The 16,568-nt window shown below is 49.2% G+C and overlaps 1 protein-coding gene across 1 annotated transcript in view; it reads right to left on the minus strand.

Moving 5' to 3' along the window:
- Positions 1 to 680: 680 nt before the first annotated feature.
- SMIM35 (small integral membrane protein 35) overlaps positions 681 to 16,568 on the minus strand; it is an 80,660-nt gene continuing 64,772 nt past the window's right edge. Inside the window, exons 2-5 of the mRNA XM_070803221.1 lie at positions 15,286 to 15,429; positions 13,991 to 14,024; positions 13,158 to 13,292; positions 681 to 12,296 (exon numbers count right to left, since the gene is read on the minus strand). Of these exons, the coding sequence (XP_070659322.1) occupies positions 13,193 to 13,292; positions 13,991 to 14,024; positions 15,286 to 15,429 (278 nt within the window). The 3' untranslated portion in view covers positions 681 to 12,296; positions 13,158 to 13,192. The remainder of the gene's footprint in view (positions 12,297 to 13,157; positions 13,293 to 13,990; positions 14,025 to 15,285; positions 15,430 to 16,568) is intronic.

Here is a 16,568-nt window from a genome sequence, read left to right on the forward strand (position 1 = left end):
GGGTCTGAGGATGTGGAATGGGTGCGAGTTTGGGCTGGGTCTCCTCCCCTTTTCAGCTCAGACTGCCCAGCACCAGGGCCATGGGAGAAACTGAGAGAGTTCCTCCAAACAGCGGTGAGATGCCACCAGACTTCTCAGGAATTTGGAATAAAGTCCCCAAGAGACATCCCTGTCTGTTCCTACACTGAGAAACCTCCTGTGAGGGCTTTTCCAAGCTGAGGAATGGGTGACTCTGCGTTTCTATGAGCTAATGGAACTTCCTCTTTAAGGAGAGGGGAAATGGGTCAGCTCCACTGAAGAGGAAATTCTATTGAACTGTGCTTTCCTGAGTTTGTAAATAGCCATGGTCAACGGGTCTCCCTTGTCTTCCCTGATCTCCATTTCTCTCCACCCCATTCCCAATGCACACAGGGTCGCACAGGTCGGGTCGTGACTCCTGAGATAGTCCCACCCATTTCACCGAATGGAGCCCACATGGCAGCGTGGGTTGAGGGCGGTGGTCTCTGAGCCCCACCTGCGAACAGCAGAGAAGGGGACACTAACATGATGCCCACCTGGGACAGTACACTGGTAACCAAGCGAGGTAGTTCTAGCAGTTAGGGCTGATTTTATCAAGCCCCAATCTAGAGGACACTAGATACTTGGAACGCATGACTCATCCATTTCCTGTGGTGCTCGTGGGCTTGGGGGTTTCTTTTAAAGCAAATCCACAATTTAAAAATTTGTATTAATCACTTATGATCATTTTTATTACTGATCCACCACACCTTTCCTCACTATCAGCTTGATCTTAACTTTGTTATCACGCCCATAAACATTCAGAAAGCGTGCTGGTAAACACTGACAGGGTCCAGTAAGCACTGACAAAAGAAGGGTTGAGTGCAGTGAAATTCGTGTTTCAGAAAGATAACCCTGGTCAGCCCCCCAGGCGTGAGTCAGAAGGGACCAGGAAGAAAGCTGAGAGAACTGGTCGGAGGCATTCTTTATCAGCATTTCATTTCTTGAAGGAGTATATTAGTAACCTCTTGCTACGCGCCCAACGTGGTACTCAGCCCTGGGTCAAGAATGGTGAACGAAAGACGCAAAGCTTCATGGAGGGCACCTTCTGGTTATGAAGGTAAGCACCAAGCTGCTCAACAACAAGTATATATGACTATAATCACTGAGAAGTGTCATGAAAGACACTGCTATCCACACAACAGACGAAGGCAAGAGGCAGAGAAATGGAACGGGAGATGTATTGGCTCAAGCTGCTATAACAAAATACTGTAGGCTGCGTGGCTTCAACAGCACAAAATTATTTTTCATTGTGCTGGAGGCTGGGACATCCAAGACCAAACTGTTGGCAGATTCATTTCTTAGTGAGGGCTCTCTTCCTGACTTGCAGATGAGGCTAAAGATTCACGATGGGTGCTTCTCCTTCTCCTTACTGAGCGGGGTGGGATGGAGGAGGGGTGGCAGAGAGCTCTGGTTTCTCTTCCTCTTCTTATAAGGACCCTTTTTTCCATTGCGAGGGCTCCATTCTCACAACCTCATCTAACCCTAAGCACATGCCAAAGGCTCCGCCTCCTAATACCAGCACTTCAGGGGTTAGGGCGTCAACAGATGAACGGTGGGACCACAAACATTCATTCCACACCAGAGGCTTAAATGATAATCCAATCAAATGAGCAGGGACAGTGGGAATGGAAAGGAAGTGACAGATTCCAAAGACATTTTCGAAGGGAGAATTGGCAAGACTTGATGATTGGCTGGAGTGAGAGAAACAGGAACCAGAGGTATTGATACTAATCATACTTCAGTGTGGGCTTCCCTGGTAGCTCAGACGGTAAAGAATCTGCCTGCAATGTGGGAGACCTGGGTTTGATCCCTGGGTTGGGAAGATCCCCTGGAGGAGGGCATGGCAACCCACTCCAGTATTCTTGCCTGGAGAATCCCACGGACAGAGGAACCTGGAGGGCTACAGTCCTTGAGGTCACAAAGAGTCAGACAGGACTGAGCAACTAAGCACACACATACTTGAATGTGGATGATAAGAAAAGTGAAATATGGCCATGGAAGGGAGATATATGGGCAGGGGATAGAGGGGAGATGGTAAGTTCTGGAGTCAATATGACAAGTCAGCCAAGGGAAAGTTCCTCCAGCAGTTGGCAAGGCAGACCTGGCGCTGGATGAGGGCTTGGAGCTGAGGCTCGGAGTTTTCAGATGTGAAAACTTTAGTACTGTGATACACTTAGTTTGAGTCCACATCCAAAGGTGTGGAGATGCCCATCAAGCCCCGCTGCAGTTAGAATACTCATCTGATGGTCACTCGCCTTGAGGAAAACTGGGCTGCCATTCCTCTGCTCTTAGTGACACCTGTGCTGGGCACCTGTCTTGCAGATCCCAGTGTCATTGGTGCCATGTTGTTCCTTGGACAGTGACAGCCCATCCATCACAGGGGTGAAGTCAAGGGTTTTTCGTAAGTCAGCTGCTCTGTAGGGCTGGTTAGTTCTGGGGTAGGAGGGGTGCATGGCAAAGACTGGCCCATGACTGCCAGAGGACAGTCTGGGTGCCACACGGTATACCTCTCCGTACATGGAAGGAGGGGCTGGTGGAGGGTAAGGCCTCATGACAGCCCTGGAGAGAACAGAAACATTCTTTAGGATCCTGCTATCTAGTCACCCCAACGCTTGTTGGGGCTATTCTTGTCCTCCCCTTCCCACCCTCTACCTATCCCCCAGAACAGTTTCTCAAAGTATAACCTACATTTAAACCATCTGGGGCTACTTGTCTTCCTAAGCTTCTCTCCAAGGCTCAGAATTTCTAAGGCTAGTGCCCAGGGACCTGCTTAGTCAGTAAGTTACAAATAATCAAGTTTCAGGCGATTCACGTACACATCAAAGTCTGAGAGTCACTCCTTTGGAGGACAACTTGATGACTTGCTGCTTGTTCTGTTAAACTCAACCCTTCTCTCCTCGCTACTCCTAGAGGATATCTCCCAGTCCATACATTTAAATGCTATCTGGATGCTGATGACTTCCAAAAGTCTGAGCAGGGCTTCTGAATTCTAATGCCCCCTGAGCAGCTCCATTTAGATGTCTAGCACGCATCTCAAAAATATGCCTAAAACAGAACTCTTGACTCCCTCACACACTCATTCCTCCCCAAGTCTTCCCCTCCAAATGGCACCGTCATTTACCTAGTTGTTCATAACAAAAAATCAGGAGTCATTCTTCCACAACCCACATCTGATCCACCAGGTAGGTCCTAATCAGCTCTACCTTCCAAATAGGTGAATCCAATCACTTATCACCACCCCCACAGTATTATCCTGGTCAAATCCATTGTCTTGTCTTGTCTCACCTGGACCACTGTTCATCCCCTTCCTGCCCCTCCGTTTCCACTCCTGCTCCCTTAATCTAATCCAGTGTGATTTGTACAGTATACTTAATCTAGTACAGTAACCTACATGATCTTCATAACATATGACTCAGGTCATGTTATTCCTCTGCTGGAAGCCCTCTCCTTTGATCTTGGTAAAGTCCAGATGAGCTGGTATCTGCCCACTCTCCTGACATACCTCCTGCAATCTCCCCCTGCCCACTCTGCTTCAGTCTAATGTCTATCTCAGGTCATTAGCCCTTGTTCCTCCCAGGTCTTCTCCTGAATGCCCTCCTCATTTGATTCAAGTGTCTCCTCAAATGGAGCCTCCTTGGAGAAGTCTTCACTGACCACCCTATCCAAGTATCCTCCCCAACTCTGTTCTATCCTTCCATCTCCAGCTTTTTGCCTTCAGAGCACTTATCATTATCTAAAATGATATGATCTATTTATATGTTTATTTGCTCATAGCCTGTCACTCCCAAGAAAATATAAGATATGTGAAAGCAGGGACTTTATCTCTTTCATTTACTCCTACATTCCCAAACCTAGAATGTAGACGCTCAGTTTGTATTTGGGGATGGAATGAATGAGCGAGCAAGTACATAAATGAATACAGACAGGTTTGCAATATAAGGAAGTCATTGCTGGCAGCCTAAACTTCTCCATTCAGAAGCAGAGCCTGATTCAAGGACTTGTGGGAAGGTAGTTTATTTAGAAGTTAAGCACAGGGAACAAGAGCAAGGGACCAGGAGAAGGAAAAGCCAAAACAAGAATAGTTTATCAAACTGGTCATGCTGGGAGCAATTGATCCCACCGGAATGTTAATTGGAGCATATAGAGAGTCCTCCTCCAAACATCCCCTGAGAACAGAAGTCCTGATCCATCAGTTCCTGAATTCCCCTGCTTGAGGTTCCTGCAGAGATGTTGACTCCTCTGCATTCTCAGGGTCCTGTGCAAGGTGCTGTGTGGGCTTTGCCGGAACAGGAGGAGCCAGGGCAGGAAGCAAGTGATGTGCAGTGGGCACTGGAGAAGAGACTTATCAGCACAAAGTCAGTTGGAGCCCACTCAGAACTGGCCAGAACTAGGTGTGGAGCCAAAAAGATGTACGGGGTCATAAGAGGCATCAGCTGAACCTGCTGTGATGGAGACATGCATGGGGGTCACGGCAGGAGCATTTGGTCCAGCTAGAGTGTTCAATGCACATTTGTTGGACTGAATTGAAAGGAGTAAAATACACAGTTTATTAGATGATGCTAAGTGAGGTTGGGAGACTCTCCCAAAACTTGAAATATTGTAAGATCTGAGCCCACAATTCAAACAGGGGACAAAGAGACCACACGTGTAGCAGAACAAGTGCTGCAGCATGCTGTAACAGAGTGAAGAAAGCAAGACACTCACATGGCACAAGTGTCCATCTGTCCACTCAGGCTGCATGGACAGGCTTCCAAGGCAAGGTGGTTGGTCTAGAGATGCCCCAAGGGTAAAAGGGAAGAGGTGACAAACCCAGGGAGTGTAAAGAGTGCTTAGGAATGGAACAGATCTCAGGAGACCTGAGTTCTACCCTCACCTGAAACTGAAAGTTAAGTCATTCAGTCACGTTTGACTCTTTGCGACCCCATGGACTGTAGCCTTCCAGGCTTCTCCATCCATGGGATTTTCCAGGCAAGAATACTGGAGCGGGTTGCTGTTTCCTTCTCCAGGGGATCTTCCTGACCCAGGAATCGAACCTGGGTCTCCCGCACTGCAAGCAGACACTTTACCATCTGAGCCACCAGGGAAGCCCTAGCTTAATCTTATCTTGTCAACTCTGGGCCCCAGTCTTCTCATCTGCCAAATGGAGAGAATATTCTCAATGACTCTGCTCCTGAATTCGCTGGGCAACTGCTGTCATTGTGCCTACAACATGCAGTACTCATTTCAACTTGAGCTCTTGGAGACAGAGACTCCTCTTGGTTTATCTCTGTATCCTTCATGCTAAACCAGTGGCTAATATATAGCCTAGGTGCTCAACACATTTTTGATGAATAAGTGAATGCCTGAACAAACGGATTTCTTCACAGAGAAATGCATGTGAAATATGTCGAAGAAATAATATCCAACATGAGATAGCAATGATGGTAACAGTAGCCTGGGGCTGAATGGATACTTGGCAGACATTAGCACCAAAAGAAAGCAGGTAGTACATAAATTTGATTTTGTTTTCAGGCTTATCATCTTGATTTAGTCACATTATACCATGATTATTCCCTTCCCTGCTATTTTCACCCTATAGCTCTTAGGTACTGAAGGTACTCAGGGCTACAGACTAAACAGGAAGCCTAGAGCAAGGGGATGTGGTCAGGAAGCAAGGTAGGGGACCATGAAAACATTGAGCAGGCAGCCATTCACCCCGTCAGCAAACATTCATTGAACACTAGTCATGGGCAGGTCCTCTGGGAATACAGCAGGCAACAAGACATCCCTGTCTTCCTTGGCTCACCTCTGCAGCACACACACACAAGCACACATATGCAACACATTCAGGTGTCTCTGCCTACCTCCTCCCCTGCCCCCCTCCCCCAGCCCCATGGAACTGAAGTCACCCACACTCTGAAACAGCCTTGCAGCTGGAGGGGACCTCAGAATCCTCAAGTCCAGCGGCAACCTTATTACAAACAAGGCACCTGGGGCCCACCAGCTACTGGGGCTAGACCTGAAGATGAGGCTTCTTACATTTTCCACCCCTCTCCCTCCCCATGGCCCCCTGCCTGTGTATGAGAAACCTCCTCCTAGGCATTGGAGAAGGGGAGATAGCCCCCAAGGCTCTGCAGGGACAACCCAGAAGACAGGGAGTCTGGCAGGGCCTCCAGCACCACCCCACCTGTTGTTTTGTTGACCTGCTACTGCTCTGGGCAGGCAGAACATTTTCACTTCTGGTCCCCAAGTGTGAGAATTCACCAGGCCACTGGCTTCCTGTTTTGTACTAGAACTGCTTAAATATCACTGCTTCTAGATGGTTTTTTGATCACTAAGCACTTTTAAAAATACAGTAAGGAAAGACCCATCTGCTCCCACTTTGAGGTTCTCAGAACCCTGGGCCAGAGAGAGGAGCAGGAAGACACTGGCATAGGGCAAGGTCCTTAAAACTGGAAAGGGAGCTACAGAAGTTCAGAGCCCCCTCCTCACCTGCCCAGCTTCTTCATGGGTTTGGCCATCCCTTAGTTTAACCCTCAAATAGAAAAACTCAAATAGAAGATCTGCACCTTCTCCAGATTTATGTCGCTGGATGATCAAAGGGTTGAGGTTGGGAAGACAGAATCAAAAGTTCTGGTTTTTCAGAGCACCCAGGATTGGTCCAGGGATGAAGCAACAACCAAGATTCCCCGAAGAGACTGAAGATTCCTACAACATAATTTCCTGAGGAGTCACTGGCTATGGTCAGAGCTGTACAAGGCACCATAAAGAACTTAGAAAAGGTGTAAGTTCTGAATTTTGCCAGCAAGAAGTACCCATCAAGTAGGGGAGAGTGAGGTTACTCTCAAGAGGGAATGTATTCCCTCATAGTGCCTAGCACAGTTCTTGACCTGTTATAGAAACTGTAAGAATGAATGAATACAAGGGAATGATCAATAATTAGGTTACAGGAGAGTATCTGGAATTAAAGACTAAAAGACAAGGAGGTCCACAGGTCTTGAAGGAGTTCCTCTGGAGAAGTGAAAATTGAGCTGACATAAAGAATGGGCAGAATTGGGCTTCCCTGGTGGCTCAGTGGTAAAGACACTGCCTGCCAATGCAGGAGATGTGGGTTCCATTCCTGGTCTGGGAAGATCCCACATGGCACGGAGCAGCTAAGTCCATGAGCCACAACTATTAAGCCTGTGCTCTAGAATTCATGAGCCACAATAACTGTAGCCCATGCTCCCCCAGAGCCTGTCCTCCACAATGAGAGAAGCCACCACTGAGAAGCCCATGCACCACAACTACAGATTAGCCTCCTCTCCCCAAAACTAGAGAAAAGCCCACACAGCAACAAAGGCCCAAGAATTAATAAATTATATATTTTTTAAAATCTTGCTTTAAAATTTAAAAAAATAAGCAGAATTTGATGATTTGGAGGTGAAAGGGGGTATAAAAAGTAAAAGAAAGATTGAGGAATGGGTCGATGAGAAACTCACAGCTGAGGACAGGGCCTGGAGAGCCCTGGCTTCTGAGAAGTCCTTCTCAGCACACCAGGGGGCTGGAAAAGAGATGAGAGACCAGAGGGAGGGGCCTGCTTCCTTGGGGGCCAGGGATCTCAGAGAGCTGCTAGTTTGGGCAGAGGCTAAAAGTGAGGAAGAGTTACAAAGAAAATACAGTCTTGCCTGGCCTTAAGCAAATCATTTCTCCAGACCCTGAGCCTCTGTTCCCTAGCCTGGGAGACGGGGAGGATGAAATGAGACAGTGCATTTGAAGTCCCTGCCTTGCACTAATCCGAGGCGTGTGTTAGTGTTTCACCTTCCTGCTCAAGAAGGGATAGGTTGGAAATGGTCCAGTCTTCAGTACTCATCAGTCTTAGCCAGGGTCAAAAAAAAGACGAAGTCATATTTAGGATCCTAAACTATCAGGGTCAAAGGGAACTGCAGCCATCACCTTTCAGCTGCCACCTCCTGTGTTAGAGAGTTATCACTACACTTTATACGTGCCTCTTTTGTGTATGAAATGCACTAAACTGTGGTGGTTTAGTTGCTAAGTCATATTCAACTCTTTATGACCCCATGGACTGTAGCTCGCCAGGTTCCTCTGTCCATGGGATTCTCCAGGCAAGAATACTGGAGTGGGTAGCCATTTCCTTCTCCAGGGATCTTCCCAACTCACTTCTCCTGCATTGCAGGTGGGTTCTTCTACTATTGAGCCACCAGAGAAGCAGGAATATAATTTTCTGTGACTCTGCACATGCTATATAAGGAAACACTCATTTAGCTGGAAGCACAGTTTACGACAATGTGGATGATTTTCCATCTTTTTCCTTTTTCAAAGTTCACAACGGATCCCGATGCCTGAACACCTGAAGAAGCTCTTGTTGGTGAGAAGCTGGGTGTGAAATGAGCCTGCAGGGCATTTTTGGTCAGTGGCCATGAAATATAGTACTGCCCAGCCTCCTCAGATACAGGAAGTCAGAATCCACTAAGGAGAGTGCAAAAGCTCACCTCTGGAGAATCCAGCCTGGATGGGAATGGCCACACACCAGGGCCACACACAACTGGCTCTTCTGGCAGAGTGCTCCAAAAGATAAGCAACGCTCAGCAGATCACAGAGGAGTGGGATTAAACGGGGAAAGCAGCACTGTCACTCACAGAGAAGACAACAGAGTGCCCTAGGGAGTTTTCTCTTCTCTTTTCTGCTATAGGCAGCCACTCAAATTATGGTATGCCTACTAAGTGCCAGCTCTGTGGCACTAAACACAGAGTTGTTATTCAGTCGCCTAGTCACATCTGACTCTTCATGACCCCATGGACTGCACCACTCCAGGCCTTCCTGTCTCTCACCATCTCCCAGAGTTTGCCCAAGTTCATGTTCATTGCATCAGTGATGCCATCCAGCCATCTCATCTTCTGTTGTCCTCTTCTCCTCCTGCCCTCAGTCTTTCCCAGCATCAGGGTCTTTTCCTATGAGTCACTCTTCGAATCAGGTGACCAAAGTATTGGAGCTTCAGCTTCAGCCTCAGTCCTTCCAATGAATATTCAGGGTTTCCTTTAAGATAGACTGGTATGATCTCCTTGCTGTCCAAGGAACTCTCAAGAGTTTTCTTCAGCACCACAGTTTGAAGGCATCAGTTCTTCAGCATTCTGCTTTCTTTATGGCCCAATTCTCAGAGAGCCCAGAGATTTGGAAAAGAAAAAAAAAAAAGATAGGACTCTTTTTCTGCTTCAAGTAACAGAGAGGGGTCTTGAGGAAGTAGTCCCTTAAGTGCCAGATGCTGCAATTTAATCCCAGGATGGTGAAGTGACTGCCCGTGACCACACAGCATGGCAGGACAGGTTCTACCCCAGACCCTGTTCTACAGTGCTCCTCCCTCCAAGCCCAGAGGTCGGGCTGTATCCATGAGGCCTTGCCTCTGTCAGTTGCTGGCTGTGCAGCCTTAGGCAAAGAATACCAACTCTCTGAGCATCAATCTCTCTATATGTAAAATGAGACTGATAGTCGTCTCCACATCACAAGGTTGCCACCAGGCTCAAGACACAGTGGTGTGTGTGGAAGTGCACTGCACTCTGCAGACTCTGCACTGTATAAGCAGTTTCTTCTCTTCCTCATGTCACCTGAGCATCTTTCTCTAGCACCAGGCAGGCTTCTGTGGCCACAGTGGGTGTTTCCTTCCACTCAGCTGGCATTTATTAAGCACCTCCTATTGACTCCACTTTTAATGGTTACTAAAAACCTGTGGGACTTAACCCTGCCTGCTTGGGTGGCATCAAGTCTAGAGTCCAAGGGAAGCCACAGGAAAGATGAGACTTGAGCCAACCATGGAGATTAGATGTGGCCGGGGGTGGGGGTCGGGGGGAGAAGGCATTCTAGGCAGGAGAACAGCCTTGGCAAAGACTCCAAAGAGGAACAGGGTGTCAGTCAGTGGCCTGGGAACAGCCAGTCCACGGAACTGCGGGCTGTCCATGACTGCCTCCTGGCTCCTGGGGCCAGGGAGGTGAAGAAAAGTTACGAGGAAGGGGAAGGCCTGGGTGGCGGGGGCGGTGCTGGCATCGCCATGGGTCAAGGTGCCCAGCAAATAACCAGACTTGGAGCCAGATTTCTAGACATCTGCTCCCTCGCCATTTCTGAATGAGCTGGAATCTGCCCCCAACAGAAAGATGTAGAGTCCAGGGTAAAGAAAGCTGCATTAGCCAGTCAGACACCGGAAGTGAGGAAAACGAGGGGGAGGCAGAGAGGACAGGGAACACGTCAGAGGACCCAAAAAGAGGAAGTGGCGGGGTCTCAGTTCCGCTCCCCAGGATAGGAAATACCCTCCATTCTCCCAGCCTAGGGCAGCTGTCCCTGTCTCCCTACCTGCAGCCATCAAACCTGGGGCCAAGACCACCTGGGCCCAGGACCCTAGCCTTTGAGGTTTCCCCAGGTCACTTTCAGGGGTTAGGGAGGCCCTGCCAGGGCTGCAGACCCAGGATCCATACTGAGCAGGGCGCAGCTGAGCGTTTACTGATACTGGACACCCCCTTGGGTTAAGCAATGGTGCTTAGCCCTCAGAACTGAAATGCAAGGAGGAAGGGCACCAGGTCAGCCCGTAGCCCCTCCCCACACCTCTCCCAGTGGGCCTTCAAGGAAGGGAGGGGTCCAGAGTCTAGGGGGCCCCTCCCCACCTCCACCTACCCAGGAATAGAGGAGTTGGGGCCCAGCCAAAGACCTCCAAAGGCAGAGACTTGGCTTATTAAGTTGTAACCTGGCTCTGTCGGGAGAATGGCCCCCAGGCCCTGGCAAGTCAATCTGTTAAAATCCAAAACAAGAAAGAAACCAGGCTTCAGAAAAGAGAGGACAGGAGGACAAATGTGACTTTTCTCTTCACCTATTATGGTCTTGGGCCTCTGTATATTATTGGCCTTGTTCTGGGACATTGTCAGGGAGACCAGTGGCTGGTAGCTCTAACTGCTGTTTTCACCAATGGCAGGACCTCCATTAGACCCTGCTCCATCCACAGCTGCCTCAGGAATTCAGTCCCTCTGGACTGAACAATGCTGCATAAAGTACCTACTAAAGTGACATCCCGGGGCTTCCCAGGAGGCGCTAGTGGTAAAGAACCCGTCTGCCAATGCAGAAGACACAGGTTCAATCCCTGGCTTGGGAAGACCCCCCGGAGAAGGAAACAGCAACCCACTCCAGTATTCTTGCCTGGAGAATCCCGTGAACAGGAGCCTGGCAGGCTACAGTCCATGGATCGCACAGAGTCAGACACAACTGAAGCAGCTTAGCATGCAAGCTGACATCCCAGTTTGGGCCCCACCTCAGGTCCAGTAAGGTATAGACTGGAGGAAGGAGTCATGACTCATGAACTAACTGTTCTGTCCACTAAGCTATACTTGGTTGTTGATTTCCCATGTGCATTATCTGGTTTATTTCAGGCTAATCTAGGTTCCTCTTCCCCCATTCTCACCATTTCTGGTCCACTTTCCACATTACAAGGCAGGCCTTGCACAGGAAATGGAGTACATGGGAGAGACAGCTATCTACACCAGGCCCTCCCCATCACAGGAACCTAAAAATAAGAATTTGTCTCTAGACTGTTCTCAGTACTGCCCTCAAAATTGTCTGGGAGGCACAGACGCTGGTCAGTAGCAAGGGAAACAGACACAGGTGGTGGACAGATGTGTGGGAGGGCATGAGGGGTTGGGTAGTGAGGTGGGGGGACTTGCGGAAAGTGCCAGAACCCAGGGCAGAGGGGGGCAGGGCAGAGTCAAGGCCTAAGCTCAGTATACAGCTCTCAGGAGAAGTTGGCTTCTGGTAGGAAGGTTTAAAAGCATCTGGAATGACCCTTCCTCCCACATGACTTTGCCTGTGGAGGCTATGACAGGTTTTCTGGCCCTGGTGTCAGTCCCCCAGGGGAAGTGGCTGGGGATGCCCAATGGAGAGCTCCCCTCCGGAATCTCCAAGCCCCACCCACGCCGCCCAGCTGGGAGGGCTCTGCTCTCCAGGGCACCTGGAACCTGTGGCCACAGGCTCAGGAGCCCCCCAGGAACCAGCCCCTCCCCCTCAGGAAATGGCCTTCTCTTGGTTTCTGTGAGAAAGCCGCTGTGACATCACAGAGTTTGTTCCCAGAGGTCTGACTCTCCCGGGGACTCTCACGCTGCAGGCTGGGGTGTCCCAAGAGAAGACTCCTCAATGTTCACAAGAGGGGCCAGGCCAGGCCTTGAAGACCCAGGGGTTGAAGGCAGGGGAAGCCCAAGAGGGGTGGATTCTGAGCCAGGAGCCTCCTCCTGCAGAAAAAGATAAGGGGACATGACAAAGAAATGAGTCTTGGAAAGGATTCCTCTAAACCAGGGCTCCTCAACTTCCGGGATCTAAAGCCGGATGATCTGAGGTGGAACTGATGTACTAATCATAGAGATAAATTGCACAATAAATGAAAATGCTTGAATCATCTCGAAACCACCCCCCATGCCCATCTGTGGAAAAATTGTCTTCCACAAAACTGGTTCCTGATGTCAAAAAGATTGGGGACTGCTGCTCTGAACCATCACATATGGGCAGAGGGAGAAACATATAGAGGAGCTGAGTGTGGGGTCCTATGTGGAGATGGGAGAGAAATCAAACTGAGGGTCCATGAGGGACTGCTGGAAGGGAAAAGTGTTTAGATGGGAGAAAGCAACTGTGATGCAAAGAGGGATGGGCTTAAAGGCAGGCAAGGAAAGGTGTGATCATGGGGTTCACCAGCCAGGAAGCAAGAACGGCTCCTGGGCTTAGAAAGTTCAACAAGTTCAGAAGTTCTACAGTGATGCTTCTTGGAGAGGGTGGCCATCTGGAGCCTTCATCTCAGAGCAAAGGGTTGAGATAGAAAGCTCCATTCTAAAAACTTCCATCTGATTAGAAAGGAAAGAAAGGCATGGATCAGGTGGACAGGAGTAAAAGGAGCGACCCAGTGGAGCAAGAGGCAGGGACAGCATGATCCCAGGTCTTTGCTCTCAAGATCATCTCCTACAGCACTCACTCCCCGGAGGATGAACCACATTATCTGTGGGTTCCAAGCCATCTTTGGTGCTAGGCTTGGGTGCCTGAACCACCTGAGGACCACACTGGGACATCAGGTTCACTCAGGAGCTCACCAATGTTCCACTCACCTCTCTGGGGCTCCAGAAAGTTGACACTCCCCTCATCAGACCAGCCTGTCTGAGAACTTCATGTAGCCTCCATCTGAACTGCTAATGTGGCCACTGATGGTGAAGGGAGGACCCATCTCCAGATCCTTCAGGTTCCTGAGAGAGACCATCCAATCAAGTTACTGGGGCTGAGAACCTGGCCTCTCTCTGGGACCAGAGCATGGGAAAAACTTCCAGCAGTGACTCACTGACTTATTTTCTGGAATGAGAGTTACCCAACCCTTGGGCCAGATGAGAAGCAGGCCTGCTGTGTGGCAGAGACCAGATGAAACGACTTATCACAGGAGGACTTTCTGAATCTTCTTGCAATAACTCAGGACACTCCTTGAATCCCCAGTTGTCTTCATTTGCTCCTCTCTTTGGACAGCATGTTATGTCTGAGATTATATCTGTAACCAGGCATGTGTCCACCGTGGGCAGCTTAAAGACAGATACTATGCCAAGTTATCTTTGTACCCTTAGAAACTAAGGCCACAATACTTACTGCAATAGAATCTTTACTGAATAAATGATGGGTGAGTGAATATATGAATGGATGGATGAACAGATGATGCCCACCCAGATGATGAAGTAGATCACTGTCATTAGGATCTTCCATGTCCTGTCTGTGTTAAAGTTTTCTTTCATGGAACTTTCTACATGGACCCTGCTCCACCCTTTTCTCTTGCTTGCTCCTCCATGGGGAGGAGACAGGGAAGGGAAGTAATAAGTTTGAGCTCCATCTTTGATTCTTTCTCAAGCATACATAGCCTTCCCCCACCCATCCCACTCCGATCTGTCCTGAATCTACTCACCGGATTTGGTACAAGTTGAAGACAAAATTAGGCCCTAGAAAGACAATAAGAAAAGAAAGGGTTGGTACCTCCAGGGAGAGTGACCCACCACTCTTCTGGGAGCATATGTTCCACCCTCATGCCTGTCTGGGAGGTGTGGATGGCTAGGCTGGGCCTCAGGATGTCATGGGAGGTTCCCAGGCTCCTTCAGTGTTTTCTTCCTGCTCCAAACTCTTGGGTACATTCCCTTCTTTCTAGACAGAAACACCAGCTCTTTGAGGATAGATCCTGCCACTGGGGATCTCTCCATTAAGGGCACTAATGATTCTGGGAAGGAGGCTGGAATCCAGACTCCACCACTTTCCAACTCTGTGACTCTAGCCTCATATCTTTGTTTAAAAAAAAAAAAAAAAAACACAGAGACTAAAAATTTCATCTTCACATGGAATTTTTTTTTAAATCATATTAGGCACAAGTACGTTGGCACATAGTAGGTGCTCAACAAACATCCGTGGAAGCTGTTGAATTTAACTGCAGGTCTAGGAAATGTTCTCTGCTTCTAGTGCATGCTAAGTGACTTCGTGTCCAACTCTTTTCGACCCTATGGACTGTAGCCCACCAGGCTCCTCTGTCCACAGGATTCTCCAGGCAAAAATGCTGGAGTTGGTCACCATGCCCTCCTCCAGGGATCTTCCCAATCCAGGGATGGAACCCACGTCTCTTATGTCTCCTGCACTGGCAGGTAGGTTCTTTACCACTAGCACCACCTGGTAAGCCCCCAGGACTCTAGTACACCCTCCCAGATCTCCTGGGTTCTATGGGAAATTAAGATGTGAATCAGAGTTGGGGCCACCCCCAGCAAATTCCAGGAGATGCCCAGTGGGACTGAAGCATCAGCAAGCTCAGGAGAAGGCCCCGAGACAAACAGGCAGGAGAAGAGAGGACAAGGAGCCAGGGGTAGAAAAGACATCTGGAGCTTAGGCAGTCTAGCCCATCACCCTTGGCCTTGGGGCCCACACAGGCCTGGGAGTGGACTCCTGTGAGTTCTGAGGGAGGAGGAAGCCGACTGCTTGCTGGGTGTGGGAAAAACCCCCCATTCAATAAAGGCCCCAGAACCCTACCCCCGCCAACTCAAGGGTTCAGCCACCCCAAGGGCTCAGCCACCCCACCCAAGTCTTCGACCACTGCTGCCACCGCAGGAAATATTTTTGCATGACACCATTCTAAAGAGTTTGCTGCCCCATCTGGCCTGGCCGACTACCATGGAAGAGGAGGGGCTGGGCTGGGCTGGGGTGACAAGGTCCGCGCTCACTCACCCTCCCAGCAGTACCCCCGCTGGTACCACTTGGCCAGGCTGTAGCCCAGGATGGACACGAGCAGCAGCGACAGCCCCACGCAGAGGATCAGGCCCAAGGTGCTGATGGAGGCGTCACCTGCAGAGACACACAGCCTTCGCCCAGCTGCCCAGAGCCCTCTCGCAGCCCCGGACTCAACTGATTGCACCCTGTTCCAAGTTTCCTCTCCTCCCACCTCACTGCCATCAAAATGACTGTCCCCTAAGAATCTGGATCTTGGGAACTTCCCTGGTGGTCCAGTGGTTAGGACATTGCCTTCCAATGCAGGGGTGTGGGTTCGATCCCTGGTTAGGGAGCTAAGATTCCCATGTGCCTCATGGCCAGAAAACAAGAACATAAACAAATGAAGCAATATTCTAACAATTTCAACAAAGACTGTGCAAATGGTCTACATCCAAAAAATCTTCAAAAAAGGAAAAAAAAAAAAAAAAAACAGTGCTGCTTTGCACATTGAGGTGCTTGTATCTTTAAAAAAAAATAAAATAAAAGACTCTGGATCTGGGCTAGCTGGTTAACCTCAGCTATACTAAGATGTCAATGGCTGATATTTGATTTTTTTTTTTTTTTTAAGAGTTAGCTTGTTGTTCCAAAGTAGCAGTCCTCTGACAGTAGAAATAATTTGGAGTTGGGCCACCTTCCAGAAGCTGCAGCTTTCTACTTGTTGATAAAGACGCTGCTCTTTGGGGAGGAGCCCAGGACATCTCTTCAGGAAGCAGCAAAGGCAGTCTGAATACCCCCAAGAGCAAAGACACACAGATCCTCAGTCCTCTCCCCACAAGACCTTCATGTGTGGTAGCAGGGTGTTAACCCCCTGGGTTCTGTTAGCTGCTTATACTCATCACTTCTTCCCTTTTTGTGGTATAAGCTCTCAGCTAAATTTATATTTTATTTGTTAAGCCACACTGAGAAAAAGAGACAAAGAGAAGGAAGAAGAGAGAGAGATTGGAAACCTACTGAAGCAGAAGCAAAGTAGGAAGCCCAATTTGCAGGGAGAGGCTGACCATGGGGACAAACGGGGATGATTCAGCCCTTCCCAGGGCACGGCAGGAAGAGGAGGGACAGCCCACTCTTGCTGGGTGAGGGGCCGGGAGTGTGGAAAAATGGAGTAATTTCCCATCTACAGGGCCTGGTATCCTCAGGCTCTAGAGGAGTTCCATGAGGCCAGGAGGTACAGCCTTTGGTGTACACCAGGTTTGTGTCTGAAGCCCACACCCATCATTTGTAAAATGTGGGACCTGAGTAAA

This window comes from Bos indicus, chromosome 15 (assembly GCF_029378745.1).
Source record: "Bos indicus isolate NIAB-ARS_2022 breed Sahiwal x Tharparkar chromosome 15, NIAB-ARS_B.indTharparkar_mat_pri_1.0, whole genome shotgun sequence".
NCBI lineage: Eukaryota > Metazoa > Chordata > Mammalia > Artiodactyla > Bovidae > Bos > Bos indicus.